The following is a 23,467-nucleotide window of genomic DNA, read 5'->3' as shown; positions in this document are numbered from 1 at the left end:
AGGAAGCACATAAAAGGAACCACTTACCTTCACAAAACACAGGGGGAGAAATGCAACATAGTAGGCACTGAAGAGGGAGTTGAAGAGAACTTCCTTGATTCTGTGGTTGAAATCCGCTTTCAGACATTCAACTTCATTGCGAATGAGGTCTGGAGATAGAGGGCAGCTGTGTGTGGGGATGGGCGTGGCATTATTAAACTGTTCTTTTAGAGACTCCAACAATAAGGAGAGAAAGTCTTTGGATTTGGCCAAACCACCCACAGTTGAGGCACTTTCTTCTACTGCCTGGTGCTGAACCATATAGTTATAGTCTGTGAGAAGAAGATGAGCTCTACTATCTTGGTGGAAACAGCAGAGTGGAACATAAACACCAAACCTGTAGAAGACGGTAAATAAGAAAATGAGACCACAGATGCCACCTAAGATCAAAGCTGGTAACTATGTTAGTAAAATAGTCATGATTCACGAGAATGAACTTAAGAGAACAGGGACTCTGCTGACAAATTCATTATTGGGGAAGTTCTTTAATTTCTTCACACAAAGGCAATATACATTCACTATACAATAATAGAAGACTACAGAAAATCACAATGACAAAATAGAGACACCAAAAAATGATCACTTTTATAATTTTTACAACTGGGTGCACAGACTTCATACTTTTTTCTTTTATATGTTTAGCCTCATACAGTATAAACTGTTTTGTAACTTTGAGTGTGTATTTATGTATGGGTATCTATTTTGAGCTTTTTTTTCATGTCATTACACATTTTTTCTATAACAATTTTTAAAGATACTATAGTATTCTCACAGAGATGTACCATAATTTACTCATTTTTCTCTTATTGGAAACTTAGGTGGTTACTTACTTTGCATTACCATAAATATGAATGTATGGATAAGATCCTACATGATCTTTGTGTGCATCTGGTAATTTTCAAATGGTGTGCCCTTCCCTTCCAATTTCCCCTTCTCAGTGAGGGGCTCCCCTGCCTCCCTACTACATCACCCACCCCAATCCTACAGGCCCTTTTAGTTCCCCCTGCCTGGTTATTTTTCTTCACAGATCTTACCACTCATATATTTTACATACTTTTCAGGTTTTTTATTTGGGTGGGGGTGTTCTGTTCTTTTTTTTTGGTCTATCTTCCCCCTCACTACAATATAAGTTCCGTGTACCGGAGATTTAGGTCTACTTAATTCACTGCTATTTCCTTGATGTCTAAAATAGTGGCTGAAACATACTAGGCACTCAATAAATATTTGATGAATTAATGAAACAAATTCTAGATGTACAATAAAAAAATTTCTATAAGTAGAATAACTTGGTTAAAGGACCGAATATTTTTGAGACTCTTCATAACTTCTTACAGTTATTTCAACCTTGGTTCCTTAAAACTTTTTAAAATACTTTCCCCAGTCCTCATTAAGTAATGTCCACATTGTGACTTACATATTGTAAATAAAATGGTCATTTCACTGGCATTAATTCAGATATGAAAAACAGCAATTACAAAGATATCCTATTTAGTTATGTATTTTATAAAAATATTAACAAATTCACCTATTCCTACTTTTCTCTAGAGGGAGAAAGAATGAGCTTGTTACAAAGTAAGAGGATGGTTAGCAGCTCCGTGATCCACCATGAATGTGCCCTGGAGTAGTAGTGTGGGAAGGAGTAAATGAAGAAGCAACAGGCAGAACTCACACATGTGCAAAACTGTGAAGGCCAGAGAAACCTGTCAATATTGCCGAAACACAAGCTGCACATACAGAGGTGAGACAAGAGGCTAGGGTGTGTGGCAGATTGCAAGGATGGCCCCATTTCTTAGCCCTTCCTGTAGTCTTACTACACAGCCCTCATTCTGTGTGTGAAGTGACCCTGCCCTAGCCCCACAATGGGCTCAACAATGTGACCTGTTCTGGCCCATGGAATGTCAGCAAACACGATGTGATCAGAAGCTTAAAATGGGCTTGCACGCTGGGGCTTGCTTTCATTCCATTCGATCAATTTCATGTGTCCATACCTAGCCTGCCAGAGCATGAGACACACGTAGAGCAGAGCTGAGTTGTCCTGGTTACTTAAACTGACAGCTAGTCAATCCCACAAGGGTGACTGAACCCAGCTAAGATCAGGAGCGCTTCTTGACTTCCAGCTGACTCCAACGTATGCACAATAAATACACATTGTGGAATGCTACCATGGTTTTGCAGCTGTTTGTTACAGCATTATATGGCAATAGATAACTGACACAGGGTAGAATGAGAGAAACTAGAAAGTTAGCATCAAAGGCTTAGACTTTGGAGGGCTCTGTAAGGTAAAAGGGGGTAAAGGAAATGACTCATTAAAGAATTTTAAAGAGGGTTAGTGACATGTTTCAGTTTCCATTCTGAAAATCATTACAGCTACAATAAAAAATTGAAAGGAGGAGAGCAAGAATGGATTACCAGAAGACCAGATGGAAGTTTAGAATGTAACAGCAGAGGTTACAGAGAGCAGTGGACAGATTCAAGATAAATATAAGAGCTACAACCATTAGTCATTGGACTAACCTAAACTGAGAAGCTAGCTGAGAATCAAGTTAAAAAAAAAAAAAGGCAGTAAAGAGTCCCTTTTTTAACCTATGAATAAACAAGAAAATAAAGATGTAGTTATTGCCACTGTCTAGTATGTTAAACTTCTTATACTTATTTTTTAATTTAAGTTAGGTAAAAGATTATTCAACTTTTAAAAAGTGAAGAAGGCAAATATATTTAAACATAAAATCTGTTTAAATTACATGCTTCTTTCATTGTTTTACAGGGGCGTGGAGAACCTTCAAAAGTAAGTTTCTTTATATTCCTCAATTGAAATGAACAAGTTTGCTAGCCATTTTGACATGGTAATCCTTTTAAACCTGCCCAAAATATTCCTTGATATATCCATAATTAGCCTTTCAAATCGAATGCAGTTAAACCTGATTCAACCAGCTGTTGCTGAGAAACTGGATAATTAAATCATCTGAAGTAGGTCAAGTATTAGTCTAGACATATAGAAACAACTGATGTAAAATATATACCTTATAATAAATATGAATCATGAAAAATGATGTTTATAATATAGAGTTCATTTTGTAGGGAAAAGGGTAATACTAATGAACTGAGTTGATTTCCTTAAATAATTAAACAGTATAATTAGAAAAATAAAAAAGTAAATAGTATAATTAGACCCACCATAGGACAACCAATAGAAAGACTCTTCCTGCCATCCCTGCATAATCTCTGATTATGCTTTGATTTTATACTATGTAACTACCCATATAAATCCATGCTTACACTTCAGCACCATAAATGGTTACATAAAGCAATGATTCTCAAGCTTGAGCAAGCATCAGAATCATCTGGAGGGCCTGTTAAAAGACAAATTGCTGGGGGGAGCCTGGGTGGCTCAGTCGTTAAGCGTCTGCCTTCGGCTCAGGTCACGGTCTCAGAGTCCTGGGATCGAGCCCCGCATTGGGCTCCCTGCTCAGCAGGGAGTCTGCTTCTCCCTCTCCCTCTCCCCCTGCTTGTGTTCCCTCTCTCGCTGTGTCTCTCTCTGTCAAATAAATAAATTAAAATCTTAAAAAAAAAAAAAAGATAAATTGCTGGATCCTACCTTCTGGAGTTTCTGTTTCCTTTACCTCCTTTACCTTCCAGAGCCCTCCAAAGTCATTTCCTTTACCCCCTTTTACCTTACAGAGCACTCCAAAGATTTGGGGTGGATTCTGAGAATTTCTATTTCTAAAAAATTTCCAGGTGATGCTGATGCTGCTGTTCTGGGAACCACAATTTTGAGAACTACTGATTACAGAGTAATGGTGCAGACAAGAACTCTGGAATCAAAAAGACCTGAGTCTTTCTAATTGTCTGACCACAGGGAAGGTTTTTAGTCTCTTAATCTGTCTTTACCTGTGGCAAAGCCTGCTAATTGTCTGCCAAGAGCCACTGTTCTCCTGCTCTTCCACTGCAATAGAATTTTTAGTTGAGATACAGCTGTTCTGCTAAAGACAAATTTCCAACCTCCCTTATAGTCTATCCTGCTAGGAAGGGTGGAACAAAAAAGAGAGCAGGAGCCTGGCTCCCAGCACCTTGGAAGCTAGCTGCCACAGCTATCCAAGATGATTTACACACAGACTATACAGAAGAGAGAAATAAACTTCTAACTTTTTAAAGCCACTAGTACTTTGGAACTGTTATGTCAGACTAAATACAAGCCTCCTGGGTTATGGGATGATTTCATGAGGTGATGTTTACAAACATCTAGCCCAGCACCTAGCACATAACAGCAATAAGTGGTAGCTATCTACTAACATCCAATGAAGAAAGTATTAGCCCAAGGTATACAAGTTAAACTATGCAGAAGAGTTTAAAAGCCAGTATGTATAATAAGATACAGCTATACACTCATCACAATGGCTAGAATTTAAAAAACAGAAAACATCACATGCTGATAAAAATGTGGAGCAACCAGAATGCTTATAGAATTGATGGGAGGAGGGTGCCTGGGTGGCTCAGTCATTAAGTGTCTGCCTTTGGCTCAGGTCATGATCCCAGAGTCCTGGGATGGACTCCCACATTGGGCTCTCTGTTCAGCGCGAAGCCTGCTTCTCCCTCTCCCACTCCCCTGCTTGTGTTCCTGCTCTCGCTGTCTCTGTCAAATAAATAAATAAAATCTTTAAAAAAAAAAAAAAGAATTGATGGGAGGATAAAATGATACTTCTTTGGGGGCGCCTGGGTGGCTCAGTTGGTTAAGCGACTGCCTTCGGCTCAGGTCATGATCCTGGAGTCCCGGGATCGAGTCCCGCATCGGGCTCCCTGCTCGGCAGGGAGTCTGCTTCTCCCTCTGACCCTCCTCCCTCTCATGCTGTCTCTCATTCTCTCTGTCTCAAATAAATAAATAAAATCTTTAAAAAAAAAAAAAAAAAATGATACTTCTTTGGGAAAGGTCTGGTAGATTCTTATAAAACTAAACATACTCCTCCTACCTTATGGCTTAGCAAGGCCTCTCCTAGATATTTCTTGGAAGAAAATGAAAACATTTCTTCACAAAAAAAGATTTGTATAAGAATGTGCCTAACAGTTTTATTTTTAGTAATAGCCCCAAACTGGAAACAATCCAGATATTCAACAGGAGACTAAACAAACTGTAGTATATTCATACAATAAAACGTTACCAACATATGTAACCACATGGAGGATTCTCAAAAACAACGTGCTGAGAGAAGCCGTACACAAAAGTGTATATACCTTGTAATTCCATTTATATGAAATTCTAGAACTGGTAAACTAATCTATGGTGGAAAAAAAATCAAAACAGTGATTACCTCTGGGAAGTGGGGGGTGGGGTTTGATTGCAAAGAGGTATGAAGGAACCTCTGGAAAAATGGTCATGTTCCACACTGGGATACAGGTTTGACTTACAGGTATATGCATTTATCAAGACTCAGCAAATGGGGCGCCTGAGTGGCTCAGTTGGTTAAGTGACTGCCTTCGGCTCAGGTCGTGATCCTGGAGTCCCTGGATCGAGTCCCGCATCGGGCTCCCTGCTCAGCGGGGGGTCTGCTTCTCCCTCTGACCCTCCCCCCTCTCATGCTCTCTCTATCTCATTCTCTCAAATAAATAAATAAAATTAAAAAAAAAAAAAAAAAGACTCAGCAAATGTATACCAGATTTGTGAGTTTTATTTTATATAATGAATTTTACCTCAAAAGGAAAACTGTAAGCAAATATCAAACTCTAGTTATTGATAAGCATATGCTGACGTATTTTGGAGGAAGTGAACTGGGGTCTGCAATTTAACTTTCAAATGTACCAAAAAAAGATGGACTGATGGACAGAGGAATAGCTGGACAATTATGTGTCGTGCAATTATAGTAAAATATTAATTAATGGAATCTAGGTGGGGTAACACATAGGTGTTTGCTGAAAAATTCTTTCAATCTCATGTTGTTTAAAATTTCCATAATAAAATGCTGGTCAAAAAAAGTACTTAAGTCCACAGGGCTTGAGTATGGGGTATTTCTGTTACATGAACCCAAAGATCAAAGTAATCTGACCAAAAGACTAAGACTGATGAGCCAGTTCATTCAACTAACATTACCTACCATTTGTGCCAATATAGGCAGTACTTGGGCGCTTTATTTGATGAAGAGAGCCAATTAAAATATTCTCCATTGGTAGAAGAGCCATACCTCTCCAGTTTCTTGGGACAGTCCTGGTTTATCCCTGTTGTCCCAACTGAATCCTAGTGTAGAAAATAAATTATATGGTCACCCTACTCACTGATTTTTCCAATTTTTTGAGCTTTTGGCTTATATTTGAACAATTTCCTCTTCCTCACTTTTATAGGATTGTTTGCTTGACCCAGTAATTTCTTTAAAAACTTACTGATAAAATGGTAAAACTGGAGTACTCACGGGTAGCCAAGGAAAAGGAGATTGAGCACTGAATGGCTTCGGAAGAGATTGACGAGGGTCCAACAAAGTACCCATCCACATAAAGTGAGTAGCACCAAGCGAGCTGATATCAGAACCATGTAGTGAATCATAGATGCTGCACCCGCCTTAGTGGCCTGAAAGTTTGGAAGCACCAAAAGGAACATTTTATAAATGGCCTTATTCAAAAGCAATGTGACTCAAGGAATTAAGATTTAGTAGAAATCTGCCCCCCCCAATTAAAGGGGGGGGAGAAGAAAAACTGCCCCATCCCACCTTATCTTCATTTTTAAAGATTCAGACTTTTCCAGGCAATTTGTTGGTTCCTCCTTGTATTCTCATAGTGTCTCATACAGACGTCCCTTAAGTTCTTATGACATTGTCTAATTTGTTTACACTGGGGCTTCTCAAAGTATGGTCCATGAACCACATTCATCAGAATTACTTGGGCTGCTTACTGAACTTGCAAATTCCTACTGCCTTTCCTCACCAGATAGAGGGAACAAAACTTTAAGTCAAGGGACCTATATTTTAATAATCTACCAGGTGATTTTTATGTAAAGATACTGAGCCATTAATTTATCTGATTTCAGACTATACTGTAATAGTCTCAATAGTAGCAACAATGTTTTTTCCATTTTCCTTGGGATCCTCCCCCCAGTCTATTTGCTGAATTAATGTTTAATGAATTACTGGAGCTTCAAAAAATAATCAGAGCTTCTCTGACAAATCCCTATATAAATAAAAGTTTCTCTTTTGACTTTTGCAAACACAGAAATAATGGACAATCACTTCCACTTCTTTATATCACAGCTATTCAAATATTTTTCTTTAATCCCACATTTTAAAGACAAATTAAATATAATAAGAAAGCATACTTGTCTAAATATGAAGCTCTGCAATGTTATGTTCTTTCAGAATGAACTAGGAAGAGAATGAACAAAATGCAGGGGAAAATGGCAGATTCCTACAGCCTCAAAACAGCAGTGTCAGAATGTAGAAAGGGCAAAAAAAAATTACGTAGGGTCAATAGCAATGGGAGGGGATAAGGAGCTTTTCAGGTCCTTCATCTATCCATTTCTTAATTTACCCAACATACTACATAGCAAATATGATATACAATATATAATAGTTACACAGTTACTTATAAATGCAAAGAAGCAATTGAATTAATACTATAAGCCTCAAACCGTGGGGAAGGTTCAAACTGTCCTAACAGCAGGGCAAATAATTGTGTTATCACTCCCCTGATACATACCTCATGCCAATGTACCCTGCATGTCAAAGCCTAAGGAAGGCATTTATTTAAGTGGCTGGAATTACTCCATTGCCTCCATTTTCAAAATTAAAAAGGCTGCTCTGCCCAATGTCACCAGAGTAGCAGAGCTTGGATGTATTTATCATTTTTGTCTTATTCCAGAGCCCAAGCTCTTAACCACTATGCTATGCATGGCAGATACTATATCGGGTCCTAGGGACACAGTAGTAACCAAGACAAATAAGAATTCTGTCTTCATGAGGCTGCCCAAATAAAGACAAAAATTAAACTTATATTTACACAAGTAATTATTTTTACAATTGTGGTAAGTGCTACAGGAAAAGAGTAGGCTGTAAGGGAAAGCAAATAACAAGAGACCCCAACCTAAGGAAGCCTTTCTGAGGAAGTAGTATTTTAGCTGGGATTAAAGAATAAGCAAAAATGAGCCAGGTAAGGAGTAGAAAAATATTCCTAATATGTTAACTGAAAAGTATAGTACATATGCAAATAAAAATTTATATACCAAATATATCAAAATATGGCCCTTTCAATAATGAGGTTGTAATTTAAAATTTTTTTCTGCTTTATATGTGTTTTCCAATTTTTTTTTCCCCCCAATAAAATGTACTACCTTCCTATTTAGAAAAAAACGGTTTTTCAAAAAGGGAGTTACAGGGGGTCTCTGGGTGGCTCAGTGGGTTAAGTGACTGTCTTCGGCTCAGGTCATGATCCTGGAATCCCAGGATCGAGTCCCGCATTGGTCTCTCTGCTCAACGGGTAGTCTGCTTCTCCCTCTGACCCTACCCCCTCTCATGTTCTCTCTCTCTCTTATCCTCGCTCTCAAATACATAAATAAAATCTTTAAAAAATAATAATAATAAATTTAAAAATAAAAAGGGAGTTGCCTCAGGTTGGTAGAAGAATAGCTGAATAACTTTTTGGTCTTGTGGAGCAAGTCAAGAAGTAGAATTGGCCTGGAGGTGAATAAACAATCTTATCTAGTTGGAGGTATTCCTTTCAAATAGTATTTAGCATTCTGAATTAATTACCTCCAGCCTCTCATTAAAAATGATTGGTCTTTCTCAGGATATATAAGCTCCCCACCCCCCAAAAAAGGCAAACATTTTAATGGAAGTAAGGAAAGATGATTTATGATGGGTCTTACCATCTAATTTAGCTTTTTTAGGAAGAGAATCACTATACAGCTCTTATTTTTAATTTCTGAATAGATAATATATTCACCAATACTCAAGATACAAAATGTATAATAGTGTTTGTTGTGAAATTTCCCTTCTTCTGGTCCTGTTACCAGCCACAACTAGGCAGCCTGTTATTAGTTTGTATGTCCTTCTAAAGATAATTTATTCATACACAAGCAAATGTATTTTGTTCCTTCTACCCACCTTATTTTCAACACTATTATATACTTTGGTTTTTTTTTACTTAATATTTTAGTGGTCAGTGCATTTTCATCTTTTTAATGGCTGCATGCTATTCCATTATGTAGATATCCCATAATTATTTAAACATTCTTTCATTCTTCCTCATGGACTTTTTTTTTTTAAAGATTTTATTTATTTATTTGACAGAGAGAGACACAGCAAGAGAGGGAACACAAGCAGGGGGAGTGGGAGAGGGATAAGCAGGCTCCCTGCAGAGCAGGGAGCCCGATGCGGGACTCGATCCCAGGACCCTGGGATCATGACCTGAGCCGAAGGCTGTCGCTTAACCAACTGAGCCACCCAGGCGCCCCCTCATGGACTTTAAGGTACAGATTTCAGTCTTTGACCAGAAATCAGTTTAAATTTAGCTTAAGTATTTTGTTCTCGGTAAGAATTACAGGTTTCTTTAGAAAACAGCTAATACACTTTTCAACTAAGGTCATGCAAAAATTGTTAAACTACTGTTAAGCCATTAGCAAAAGAAAGAAATGGAGCACATCAAGTTATAGCCCTTGGAGCTCCAAGGTAGAAACTCCAGTTATGAAGGATTTACACATTTGCTGGACATACTAATTTGGCATATACAAGTACCATTTCTATGTAACTGAAGAGATGAAACAAAATCCTGTCTGTTTTCACATAGAAAAACATAAAACTCCACTGAGTTCCTCTAAAGAAAGAACATAGTATAATACATCCAAAAGTAAGGACCTATTTTCTGGACCTAAATAACGAACTCGGGAGAAAAGGTTTTTTTTGTCTTTTTTAAGATTTTATTTATTTATTTGTCACAGAGAAAGAGAGAGCACAAGCACAAGCAGAGGGAGAAGCAGGTACCCTGCTGAGCAAGGAACCCCTTGTGGGACTCCATCCCAGGACCCTGGGATCATGACCTGAGCCGGAGGCAGATGCTTAATCGACTGAGCCACCCAGGTGTCCCCCTGGGAGAAAAGATTTTATTTATTTATTTTTTAAAGATTATTTATTTATTTATTTGACAGAGAGAGGCACAGCGAGAGAGGGAACACAAGCAGGGGGAGCGGGAGGGGGAGAAGCAGGCTTCCCGCTGAGCAGGGAGCCCGACGTGGGGCTCGACCCCAGGACCCTGGGATCATGAACTGAGCCGAAGGCAGACGCTTAACGACTGAGCCACCCAGGCGCCCCGAGAAAAGATTTTAGACAGACTTTCCCTTTGTGAAAAACAGGTAATCCTACTACCAGTGTTTTTCAGTTAACTTCAAATGGCTTTCAGGTTATGACTTAATATGTTCAATTACCCCTTGCTCACAAGAAATAAGGTTCCTGAAAATTAGGGCTTACAGATACAAAGACTTTCCATGCATGTTTTAGAAGGAAAAAAATCGACTCTCAGTTATCTCTGATTACAGTAACTATTAATTTAAAATTATACACTGAATTATAAACTCCAAGATTATAATTATTAGCCATTTTAGTTAACAATTTTGGTTTTGTTTTTATAATCACTTATAGGGCATAAGATAATAAAATCCTAAGAGAACACATTTACCTCCTCCAATGGAGTTTACAAATAGATTAAAGAATCTTACCAATGGCCAGTTCTATCAACATTTAATTTTAAAAAGATCATATTAATGTCCCAAGTCTTTCCTCTACTGTCCACTAAGATTCTAATCTTCAAGATTAGTCTTATGCAAATTTGATGTTGTCATTTTAAAATTCCAAGTTTTAACAAACTCAAATGTCTCTTGCTAGTAACCCCACAAATGGTATATTACATCAAGCAAATATTACCTGAAACAAAGTTTTAGATGCAACTGTGCATTTATATATAACTCTTCATATCAACAGTTATTAAAATTCATTCTATTTTTACTATAACCATCAAAATTAGAAAAATTATACAGAAGAACTCGGAAGCTAGAAATAAGCTCCTATCAAACAAATGAGATTTCTAACAGTTCTCTTGAATTCCAGTACAATGAATTTTAAATACATAGCAGGAAAATCTTTTAAAAAGAACTAGCACATGGGGGCACCTGGGTGGCTCAGTCGGTTAAGCGTCTGACTTTGGCTCAGGTCATGATCTCAGGGTCCTGGGATTGGCTGGAGTAGGGCTCCCCGCTCAGCGGGGAGTTGGCTTGTCCCTCTCCTTTTGCCCCTCCCCCCAACTCGTGCTCTAATAAATAAAATCTTAAAAAAAACTAGCATAACTCATGTGGAAGTAAAGAAATTAATTTGTAATTGTTTTCAAATTATATTTGGGCACTTCACGTACTCAGCTTGAACCCATTCTAGTAACTAACTCTAGCTATTTTATCAGTGAATGAGCTATTACCTCTGAGATAAGGGCCCACACCAGCCTCCTTGCAAGCATCACCGTGATGAATGCTGCCAGGTGGTAATCAATGAGATGGAAATTCTGTAAGAAAAACAAATCACTGCATCAGAAAGAAATACGCGTATGTAGCTGGAACAACTACATCAAGAGGTTTGCCCCCTCAGATCTTCCTTACATCACCTTATATGTACAGACCACAAGAATCTGAACGATCTTAGAGAGACTATCTACCTTCTACTTTCTACCTAATTCTACTCCTTTCATGAAAGATTGCTTTAACTTTTCAAATACTATTTTAAACTATCTGGAGTGTACTCTACTTTTTTTGAAAGTTTACTGTGTTGAAAGGAAAATACAGCTTTGAGTTAAAAAGTGATAGTTTGCAGAACTATGGCAAGAATAATTTATTTAAGGGGTGCCTGGTGGCTCAGTCAGTTAAGTGTCTGCCTTCGGCTTAGGTCATGATCCCGGGGTCCTGGGATCTAGCCCCCGGTAGGGCTCCCTGCTCAGCGGGGAGCCTGCTTTTCCCTCTCCCCACCCCCACTTGTGCTCTCTCTCAAATAAATAAGAATCTTTAAAAAATAAGAGAGTAATTTACTTAAAATGCCATATTTATAATGTGTCAAATTCAATGGATCAGATGGAACTCCCAGTGTTGAGGAGTTCCTATTTTTGGTCTCTCTATGCAAGTTTATGTTAATCTAATTGGGCATCTACTGACCTAAACTCCCTACTGGCTGACATGTCTATTACCTTCAATTTAGTCTTTCTTCTTAACTTGATTTAAAAACATGTCTTGGGTGCCTGGGTGGCTCAGTTGGTTAAGCCTCTCTGCCTTCCACTAAGGTCATGATCCCAGGGTCCTGGGATCCAGTTCTGCATCAGGCTCCCTGCTCAGTGGGGAGTCTGCTTCTCCCTCTGCCCCTCCGCCTGGCTTGTGCTTGCGCTCTCTCGCTCTCTCTCGCAAAAAATAAATATAATCTTTAAAAAAAAAAAAAGTCTTATATTTGATCTTTTCTTCCTAAGAAATGATAGTATTACCTAGATGCTGCATATGGTTCCTTCTAGTTCTAAGCCTATATAAATAACAAGCACAATGAAAAATCATTAGCAACAAACAAAATTGGGATATATTTTAATTTTGATGGTCAAAAGGTCTGTAGGTTTCCAGAGTCCTCCTTCCAGACTCAAAAGCTCTATTTCTCAATTTATTCAGTAAATATGTACGGGGCATCCACAATGTGTGCCAAGTACTCTTCTTGATACTGAGGATACAGTGCTGAAGAATAACAGACAAGCTTCCTGCTCTCTTGGATCTTATTTTTTACTGCAGTGTGAGAGGGAAAGGGGATGGCAAGGATGACTAGTTGTCTCTTCTGCCATCATAGTCAAATTTAACTGGACACTGACTCCTTGCTAACTAGAGGTTCATTTCCCTGCCTCCTTTGCAAAAACTACTTGTAGCTAAGGGATGTGAGGGGAAATGACATGCCCTTAAAGGAAGGAGCTATCTTTCTCCTTTCCTCCTTCCTGCTGGCCAGATGTGCTGACAGGAGTTGGAGCAGCTATCTTGGACCATGGTTTGGAAGAAGCATGTGGGGGGTGGGAGAGCAATGGAAACAAAGAGCATACCACCTGCCTAACTCTTATTTAATAAGGAACTAAGGTTCTACTCTATTTTAGCCATCCTGTTACAGCAGCTAAAGCCGTATCTTTAATAAATTTAAGTGTAAAGTCAATGACAAACAAGCTGACAAGCAAAAGCATTTTAGCTAGTTACAACTGCTGGTAAGAAACAAAACAATAATAGTAATTGGAAAGGGAGTTGCAGAGCCAATTTAAATTGTTGGTTACAGAGGACATCTCTGAGATTTGGGCTGAGAGCTGAATGACAACATTTGGGCTGAGAGCTGAATGACAACAAAGTAACACCCATGGCAAGATCTGAGGGCAGAGAGCCCCAGGCAGAGAGAAAAGGATCACAAAGGCCCTTAAGACAGGAAAATATATGCCTGGTGTGTCTGAAAATCAGCAAGAGGGCTGGAATGACGTAATGAGTAACAAAAGATTGAGTTTATAGATATTTTTTCCTAATGAAAAGTCATGGAACTGTTTCATGCAAAGGGTGCCAGGTTCTATTTTAAAACAATCACAGTGACTGCTGTGTGGAGAATATACTGTAACAGGGCAAGATCGGTTAGGAAGTTACTGCTTTTAATGCAAGTAAGAAATGAAGATGGATTGAACAGGGTCAGTAGCAAGGGCAATGGAGTGGCCAGATTTGGGACACATTTTAAAGGTAGAGTAGCCAGAATGTCAAGAGAGTGCTTACCTCAGATCATTTCCTTTTGTCTTTCTCTAAGTGTTTTGGATTCTAATGATATTTATCCCCTCTTAGCTTTGAGACTCCTTGTTCACCCCACTCTTCCAAACTAATGCAAGCAATTCACTAGACCCCCTACCTAATGTTTGAGGGTCTTATTTATGTATCACCAATCTCAGACATTTTTGTATCAAAAAATTTAACTGCCTAACATATCTTATTGTTAAGTAAATTTTGTTATATGCTAAATCACTGAAAACTGGTAATCTACTTATGATTAATTCTATAAACCAGAATATTTGATTAATCACTCTCCACTCCTGACTATTCTGAATAATATACTATGCTACTTCTAGCTTTTATGTTTCTTAGGGTTAAGACTCACTCAGCTAATTGCTTGATGGCTACAATAACACTATATATTCGGAGGTCCACATTTTCTTTTTGATAATTATTAAGATCTTGAAATGGAAAAAGAAAAACCTAATATATAAATCTGACAAATTTCTAAGTCAGACACACAAAATAGAAGAAAACTTAAAAGAGACAGACCACTAGTTGATATCTAAGTCCCTTCTAGAGCATCTCAGGCATGCAGCCATCTCCCATGTTCGAATACCTTCAGTGATAGGAAACAACTAGGTCTCTGGCAGCCCATTCATCTTTGAACAGCTCACCAATTCAGGCCCCTTTCAGACTGATGGGCTAAAATCTTATTTGCTATTCCACAGATGTTACTCTTAGGTTCACAATTAAATGCTAAGGTTTGTGTGAGCCAGGACCCTATGTGGCAGGTAAGTGAGCCAGGCCACAGGATAACCTGCTTCAAGTGTGCCTTCCTCTATTGCACAGACTGAAAAACTAAAAACTATGTTTCCAGACTTTCTTGCAACTGAAGTTCTAGATTTGACTTAGTTTCTGTCAACCATAACCAATACATAAAACCTGAATTCAGAACTGAAATGGGGAGAGGGGCAGGGTAAAAGGCACCCATGTTTGGTGGTATGAGTCAGAGCAAAGGAAGCATAATTCTGGACTCAGCAGCTCTAGCAGCAGTTTCCTGATTATGACAGGAGCACTGGCTCCCTTTGTTGCAAGGCAACATTTGTAGGGGACTCTTAAAAGAACTCTTGTCAGAAATGGCTGACTGAGAGAAGAGCTCTTTGATTAGCCTGAAAATTCAACAACTGAGAAGTTTCCATGGAATGTCAAAGTGAAAACTGAATGATGAACTACCCAACAAGCTCTTATGGAGTAAATACAGAATAAATAATAGGAAGTAGAGCACAGCAGTGAGTGAGAGTACTCACTCTGTCACTTTGCGATTTTGAGCCAGTTTTATAATCTCTAGGTTTCGTATTTCTAATTTATAAAATGGGACAGTAGTACCTACCTGTTTTTAAAAGAAGGAGTAAATGAGATAATACTTGCAAAAAATAGTAAATACTTTAATGTTTGCCAGTGTCATTGTTAAGATAGTGAGGAATTTATGTATAGAGCTACATAGCTGGAAGAAGCCTTAAAGATCATCTAATCCAACCTCTTCATTTTATAACACCATGGCCAAAGAAGGATGGATGAAGTACAGTGCCTACATTCATAAATTCATAATCCAGGAAAAAAGACTATTAAGAAAAAAAAGCACACAAAATGGCAATGAATCATTACAGGATTACAGGGGGTTTTTTTTGTTTTTGTTTTTTGATTAACACAAGCTGGAAAGTGTTAAACCGAAAAGTACACTCTTGATATATGAACGCAGGTGAGCTCAAGAGACAGAGCTGCACCAAATCATTACAATTCTTAAATAAAGAAACTGAAATTCTCTTTACTTGGTATTAAGTAGGTACACTGTCAATATGGAAAAAAAAAACTTAATAGTTAATTCCAGGAACAACCAAGTGATACGAGTGTTTTTTTATTTCTTTCCCATATTATTTTGAAGATTTTGGTCCACATTTGATTCCTACGTTCATCAGGCCAAGGAAGTCTTCTAATCATTGATAAGCTCCAAACACACACGTAAACTACCCAGCACAACAATCTTCTTTCTCCTAGAGCATATCTCCATCCAAATCTGCCATTGCCAACCACTTACCTACCAAGTAACCTGAGTAGCCTTACTCGTTATTTTACATACCCATCTATGGAGAACTTCCCTGCATCAAGATTATCTCTGCTCTCCTAAATAAATGGAAAGAGGGTAGAAGAAACCTACAATATACTTTGATGTACTTCAGCGAAGACAGCCAGTCCTTGTTTCAATTTTATTTTTGTAACAGAGCCCAATTTTATTCATGGTAACAATAAATCCTATGAAAGAAATATAGTTTCCAGTCTCCTTGTAGTTAGGAGTGGACATATGCGAACATGATGTGAGCCTGGCCCATAAGAAACTCTCCTATACTTCCCTATGCTCTTTCCCCTTTCTAGCTGAAAGAGGTGGACCACAGCCAACTTGGAGGCCATGTACTGGGAAGACAGCAGAGTCTCCATCAGTCTAGGTCCCCTGTTGACCACATGGAAGCATGCTACTCCTGCAAACCAAAACAACTGCCTCAGACTATTATGCGTTTGAAGCATTACACAATTTTGGGTTTATCTGTTATAGAAGCAACCATTATCCTAAGATAGCCATTATAAGGGTAAATTTCCTGGAATTTAGTCATACAGGCACCTTAAGTCCAACAAATTTAATATAGTGCAAAGAAAGCTAAGCATCAAAACTCTTGATATTATGATAAATTACTTAAAGGCTTTCTGCATTTTCATTTGTATTTTAACTTTCCAGATATTTATATTTTAACAATCTTATGAGATTACAGTTCTGAAAGTAATCTGTGGTTTAACGGAAAAACATTTTAGAAGAAAATTTGTACACATAGGCTTTCCAACTAGTTTCTTGGTTAAGTAACATACAGAAGTTAAAGGCCTATTAAGACTTACCAGTGAAGTACAAGAAGCAGGATGATTATAAGGATACCACCACACTGTTTTATAGATATTGATGTATTGAATAAACAGAGCAACCAGCAGGTAGATGAAAAAGAGAAATTCAAAGAGCAGGCTTCCATCCACAGGCAAATCAGGAATTTGGCAATGACGAACAGGACCTGGGGTGATTAAGGCTGTGATAGGTGGGACCGGAAGGCCAATAGCACTACCATTCCTGAAAGAGAAAACTATGGTTAACTCAAATGGTGATAATCTTTCAGTGTTATAGAGCATAAAGAGCCCCTGGTTCCTTCTCCACTTACTGCTTAACTGTTGGCCTTCCCTCAAGACTCTATCCTAGGATCTCCTGCTCTTGTCTTCTCCCTCTACACACACTCTCTTAGTGATCGAACATGGGGCCACAGCTTCCATTATCTCTAACATGCTGAAAACCAAAATCTGAGTTTCAGACCCATGTTATCAAGCTGTCTACTGGACATTGCTGTGTTCTTCCTCCTACAATCCTGACCCTAGTTCATGGCCCACTCAGTAGCTGCCCAAAGCAGAAAACTGGGAGTCATATTAGAACTTTCCTCTGCCTCTCCTTATCCAATCACTCCCTAGATCTTAAATATTCCACTTTGTAAAGCTTTTTCCACACTGCACCCTCCTCTCTAAACCCACTGCCTTAGTTCAAGCAGTTACCATTTTTCACCTAAACTACTAAAGTAATCTCCCCAGAATTAATTCCATCAAATTCTCCAACCTGCCTTCAGAGATCTAAAGTGAAACAAATAGTGCTACTGTCTTGCCTAAAACCCTTTAATGACTCTCGACCGCCAACAGGATACCATCCAGAAATTTTTAGTATGTCCTATGAGGCTCTCAGCTTAACAGATTAGTCCCATCTCTTGTCACTCCTCCACATGCAACCTATAGAATATCCATGCTATTTGCTATCTGTGAATATATATGCTATTCTTTTGTACATACTATGCCTTCCATCAGCAATACCACTCAAAACCACCTTCCTGAACCCCTCACTTACACATTTACTGACAAAATCCTTCAAGACTTTTAAAATGATCAAGCATATCCTCCATGAAGCTTACTGACTCACTCAATCTAAACCAATTCACCTCACCCCTGTGTTCCCATTACACCTAAATTATGCCTTTATTATTGTACTTTTCATTACTGTTACATAATTTCTTGTATATATCTATGTTTTGTCTATCAGATCATAATCTTAAGGACAGAGACTGTACTTTTCCTAGTTCAATTCACATATATACCTTTATGTTGAAAAGACAGCAGAGTAATGTGGTCACAAAAGAGAGACCTATTAAAATATAGAGATTTTACTCCCCATCTTCTGGCTGTTCTTTCTTCCAGGCTTTTTTTTATAGGTCAGAAATAGCGGGGCCATCTAAAATGGTAAGACAGGGTGGATAGGGAATAAACTTTCCCACTGTTTATATACCTGGGAATAGTTACAGATATCTAAGGGTCTACTATTGTTTCAGAACAAGGAAAAGAGGCTTGGTTCGGATATTTCCAAAGCAGATTCCAGAGAAGGAACAATATCAGCATTACTATTCTACTCTAAGATTTCCAAATATAAAATTGTAGCATTAGTATGTGACATTTATAGTACTTTAAGTGACTCATGGGACTATGAACTCTGCTCATTCTAAACATTTAAGAATACCATGGCAGAGGGGAGCCTGGGTGGCTCAGTCAGTTGAGCGTCCGACTCTTGATCTCAGGTCTTGATCTCAGGGTTGTGAATTCAAACCCCATGTTAGGCTCCACGTTGGGCGAGGAGCCTACTTTAAAAAAAAAAAAAAAAAAGAATACCATGGCAGAATCTCAGAAAAGCTGGAAGGGAAGAAAAGGGTTGGGTGGGGATACGGTGGGAAAAAAAACTGTAAAAATTTCTTCCTCTTATTTCCAAAGAATACTCCAACAGAACAAGCTTACCAAGGAGTCGGTTGTGAACTACCTCACTGGCTCAATCATAAACCAATCATTAACACATCAGAGCCCTCTGATCTGTTCTGGGACATGGGCCACTGCACAATTCCAGGAGCTATCACACACATAGAACACAACATGAAAGGTACTCTGTGGAGTCATACAAGTCAGTGGATCTGAATGTAGGGGATTAATGCCAATAGCCAATCTATACCCTCTCCCCAGTTAATCATGAGATAAGGAAATGCAAAATTCTGGTGAAAAGTTATAAGGTTAGGAGCCTCTACTCTAGAACAAACTGAAAATTCTTATACCTTTTCAGTCAAAAATACATGAAGGGAGAAAGCATGCTAAATTATTTGTTATTATTTAAAGGTTAAAAAGGTTCTTATAGAATTTTTCCCAAGTAAAGCAAACTAATGTGCTTCTGCCGTTAACAAAGTCAATGAAATGCTGGGGTTCAAGAAATATTCAAAACAAAGTGCAGAAGATCTACATTTGTGATACTTTATACAGCCTTGGCCATGACACTTCAAGCCAAAAAACAAAGGGACAAAGATCAAATAAAATGATGCAGAGCATCTGAGGGAAAAAGGAACATTTTCTTTTAATTTGAAAGCTTAACAGATAAGGTCAAAGTTCTTAAAACCAAAAAAATTAGACAGCTAAAATAAACAGACTTGGTCTATACAACTCAGAAAATTAGTTAGAGGGGCACCTGGGTGGCTCAGGTGGTTAAGCAACTGCCTTCGGCTCAGGTCATGATCCCAGGACCCTGGGATTGAGCCCCACATCTGGTTCCTTGCTCAGTGGGGAGCCTGCTTCTCCCTCTCCCTCTACTTGCTACTCCTCCTGCTTGTGTTCTCTCTCTGTCAAATAAATAAATAAAAATTCTTAAAAAAAAAAAAAAGGATTATGATCTGATAGACAAAACAGAGATATATACAAGAATTTATTATTTAGGAAAAATAAAAGTATTTCTCTATCAGGATATAAAAATAGATGCAAAAAAAAAGCAAAATGGCACAAATACAGTTGAGATACAATGTGGGATAATCTTGGTCTATCTAGGACTAGACCAGGACTATCTACAGTCTTTGTAGAAAGTAACTTTAAAGGTTAGTCTTTGTGAAAGTAGTCTTTGAGAAAGTAACTATATCCTTGAGCCTCAGTTTCTTCACCTATAATACATGAGTTAGAATAGATTCTCTTTAAAGAATTCTTTTCAATGTTAACATAGAATATTCTCTTTCAAACTGTACTACAGGTCCCCAAGATCGTGCCCGGGCTTGAAGGTTCACTAGGAGATTCACAGGACTTGGCATACAGTTGTGTTCATTATAGCAAAAGGATAGAAATCAAAATCAGCAGAGGGAATACGTACATGCAGCAAACTTTGGAGGAAACCAGGTGCAAACTTCCAAGAATCTTTTTCAGTAGAGTCACAAAGGACCCACTTAAATCCTTCAGCAACTACCTGTGACAACACACGTGAAAAGCTGTCTACTAGAAAGCCTCATTAGAGACTCAGCACCCAAGGTTTTACCAAGGCTAAGCATGTGGATAAAGCAAGAAAGATTCAAAGGAATAAAAAAGAATTAGGAGGGATAGAGAAAGCAGTGATCATTTGGACATGCTCAGGTCATATTATTAACAAAGTATGTGCAAGGACAAAACAGAGAAAAAAAATCACTTAGTCCTTCTCAAATAAGATTCTCCCTCAACTAAAAGCTCTCTAGGAAACTCAGAAATTCACAGCATATCCTCCTGCTTTAGAAGGTAATCATCTAAGCACATTATCCTGTGAACAAATCCCTGCTCCCCATAGGAAAAAAAAAAAAAGGACAGGGAACTATGGATTTCAATCTTTACTGTGTCACCAAACTAGCTTTCTGACATTCCCAAGTTGACCTTCACCAATCACGCCACAAACATGTACCAAACACGGGCAAATGCTCTCTTTTCCAGCTGACCTATGTCTTGCAGAATCAAATATATCATCCAAAATTCTATCACTTAAGCAATTAATCTATTTCTCTCTTCAGTACTCTACAGACACTCCAGAAGTTAAGCTCTCATCTAGACCTTGTCTTTCTTTGTACATATCCTTCTTAAAACTGTTTTCTAGGCCATCTACCACTGGTTTTATCATATTTCTTATAACCCTTCCTAGGTGTTATATAATAACCTATTCCAGGCTTTTTCTTTCCCATCAAGAAACAAATATAGAACCATCTTCTTCCAAAATAACCTCTCTAGGTAAAAGTGTCACAAAAATAATCACTCAATTAATAGTTTTAGTGATTTTTTAAGCCATGAATAACTATGATCTTTCACTTTATTCAAATATGTTAAGAAATGCATTCTTCTTCTTACTACCCCCAATGAATTGCTAAAGAAATATATATTAAAGAGGCAGAGTGCGTGGAGAAGTAGATCAAGGCAACCACGACTGGAACCCTGAAAGTCAGGATAGAAGAGCTACAAAGAAGATAAGAGAAAAGAATACATGATCATAGCTACATCCATTCAAGAGCACAGGTATTTTCCAAAAGTTCCTAGTTCTTCCTGGTATTCTATCTGCAAACTTGAAGGAAGATTTTGGTTCACGTTTGATTCCTATGCTCACCAGGCCAAGGAAGAAGCATCTAGAAATGTGATTTTCAATTCTTTTTTTTTTTTTTAAGATTTTATTTATTTATATGACAGAAGGAGACACAGTGGGAGAGAGAACACAAGCAGGGGGAGTGGGAGAGGGAGAAGCAGGCTTCCCACTGAGCAGGGAGCCCGATGCAGGGCTCGATCCCAGGACCCTGGGATCATGACCTGAGCCGAAGGCAGATGCTCAACGACTGAGCCACCCAGGCGCCCCTTCAATTCTTTTTTTACTAGCAGAACACTTCATTTTCCCTCCCCCAAAGGACATTTCACATGATATCCTGATATCTGAACACACAGAGGAGTTAAGTCTGATTAAGAAAGGACTAGTAAACCTGAAGCCTGGACTAGGCCTCCTCCTCCCTTTGAAACCCTCCTACAGCAGTCCCTGAAACCCTCCTACTCCTCCGCCATCTTGCTCCTTCCCCCTGTCCCTGAAACCCTGAGGAGGGATTCCATGGGAGAGTCTGAGAACATAATTATCTAGGGGAATCCACAAAGCCAAAGTAAAGGAAAATGAACAAACAACTGCCAGAGTTAATACAGAGAGAGAGTTAGAATTTTTTAGCTAGCTACAATCCTAGCAAGGCACAGCTACAATTTCCTATTGCAATTTAAAAGAACTAAATCACTAAATTGATGGTATATATTAGTAAAATTAAGGCATGTACTCAAATACAAAACATCCTCTACCTCAAAATCTGTGTTATAAAATATTCTTTTTTTATTTTTAAAAATATAAAGTAATACATGTTATTGTAGAAATTTTGGAAAATTTAAACTTTTCAAAAGTTACTGCAATTTACTATTTCATTTATTTTCAACATCCTGCTATGAAGCAGATAGTATCACTGTTTTTAAGAGGAAATCCAAAAACCAGCAGAGTAAAAAAATAATACTCTAGAGTAAGTTATAAGTGCTCTGTATACATACATAAATATAAAATTTGGATTGAAAATTAGTATAATGAGAATCAGAGACTAGAAAAATCCCTTCAAACAGGAATTTCAGGGAGAGCCCCACTGAAACAACAAGATCAGAACTGATTTTGAAGATTGAGTAGAACTTGGGTTGGAAAGTCAGAAAGAAAGGAGGAAGGCAGGCCAGGAAGAGAGAAGTGCACAAATAACATCAGGAGGGCCTAAAAAGGCAACAATTGTACTGATTGCTAGTAGTACTGAAAACTAGAATCCAAGCAAGAGAAAACTCTATTCAGAAAGGAAGCAAAAATTAGGTGACAAAAATTATCTTGACCAAACACTTGATATAAAGTAAAAGCCATCTCTTTCCACTGCCACATTACTGAAACTCCTTATGAAGTGAGTTATCCTGGCTAAGATTAGAAATAATTCATCCTAACTTTTGAAAATTAGGAACAAAGATAAATTTCCATTAAAAAGACCACATTCTTTATTCTCATATACAAGTCTTATAATGTTTGGGTTACAAATGACAGTTTATTTAGTCATTTCAAACAATTCTTTGAACAAAATAATTTTTAAGACCCTTGATAGAATATGACTTCTAATTTTAGAATTTCATGTTACCTGTCAGTTTTAATTTGTCCTCCCGCACTCCAAAGAAAGAATGCTAGTAAGTAGTTAAACCACAGCATTTCTCGTATACTTTAATTCAGGTCTCCCTTCTTTTAATAGCTAAAAAAGTGATGACTAGAATTTGGATTATCAGCCATAAGTAAGAATGGGACTGCTTTCACTTTGTGGACCCCATATCACAACTTCCCACTCCAAAAGTATTCTGAAATATTGAGCTTTCAATCTTCAAGGGCAGGATCCCCACTTCACTGTCAAGAAATAACCTTGATAAGCAAGTATCTGAATAGCACGATGACTACTATGTTAGTCGTACCGATCATAGGGTATTACAAATTATGCATTGTCTTATTTCTTCTTTACCTGTTTCTCAGGCCTGTTCCATTGCCACAGCCCCCACCAACCAATGTCTGTAAAGACGGTAAAGCTGAACGGCTTAGCTGCTGCCGACTAGGGCCCCTCCTTCCACCGGGCATGTCCGGGAACCAGTCTGCTTCCAGTGCCACCTGTAGTTGCAACCCAGGTTAATGGCTGTCAACCTGTTTCAACT

At 38.2% G+C, this 23,467-nt stretch overlaps 1 protein-coding gene and 1 long non-coding RNA gene across 3 annotated transcripts in view; one reads left to right on the top strand and one right to left on the bottom strand.

Annotated features, from left to right (window-relative positions):
• Positions 1 to 23,467, bottom strand: part of TMEM39A (transmembrane protein 39A) — a 31,952-nt gene that overhangs the window by 7,032 nt on the left and 1,453 nt on the right. Inside the window, exons 2-6 of the mRNA XM_035000109.1 lie at positions 23,281 to 23,467; positions 16,742 to 16,964; positions 11,470 to 11,553; positions 6,435 to 6,589; positions 28 to 376 (exon numbers count right to left, since the gene is read on the bottom strand). Coding sequence (XP_034856000.1) covers positions 28 to 376; positions 6,435 to 6,589; positions 11,470 to 11,553; positions 16,742 to 16,964; positions 23,281 to 23,393 — 924 coding nt within the window. The 5' untranslated portion in view covers positions 23,394 to 23,467. The remainder of the gene's footprint in view (positions 1 to 27; positions 377 to 6,434; positions 6,590 to 11,469; positions 11,554 to 16,741; positions 16,965 to 23,280) is intronic.
• On the top strand, positions 346 to 23,368 carry LOC118007074. Of its 2 annotated transcripts, XR_004678264.1 has the most exons (4): positions 346 to 434; positions 1,585 to 1,777; positions 2,804 to 2,824; positions 23,292 to 23,368. It is a non-coding gene; the product is annotated as an uncharacterized LOC118007074 (long non-coding RNA). The 2 variants fall into 2 exon arrangements; XR_004678263.1 differs by lacking the exon at positions 23,292 to 23,368 and having other exon boundaries at positions 2,804 to 4,096.

Source organism: Mirounga leonina, unplaced genomic scaffold (genome assembly GCF_011800145.1).
Source record: "Mirounga leonina isolate KUSES-001 unplaced genomic scaffold, KU_Mleo_1.0 Mir_115, whole genome shotgun sequence".
Classification (NCBI taxonomy): Eukaryota; Metazoa; Chordata; class Mammalia; order Carnivora; family Phocidae; genus Mirounga; species Mirounga leonina.
This window is presented reverse-complemented; position numbering and strand designations above follow the sequence as displayed.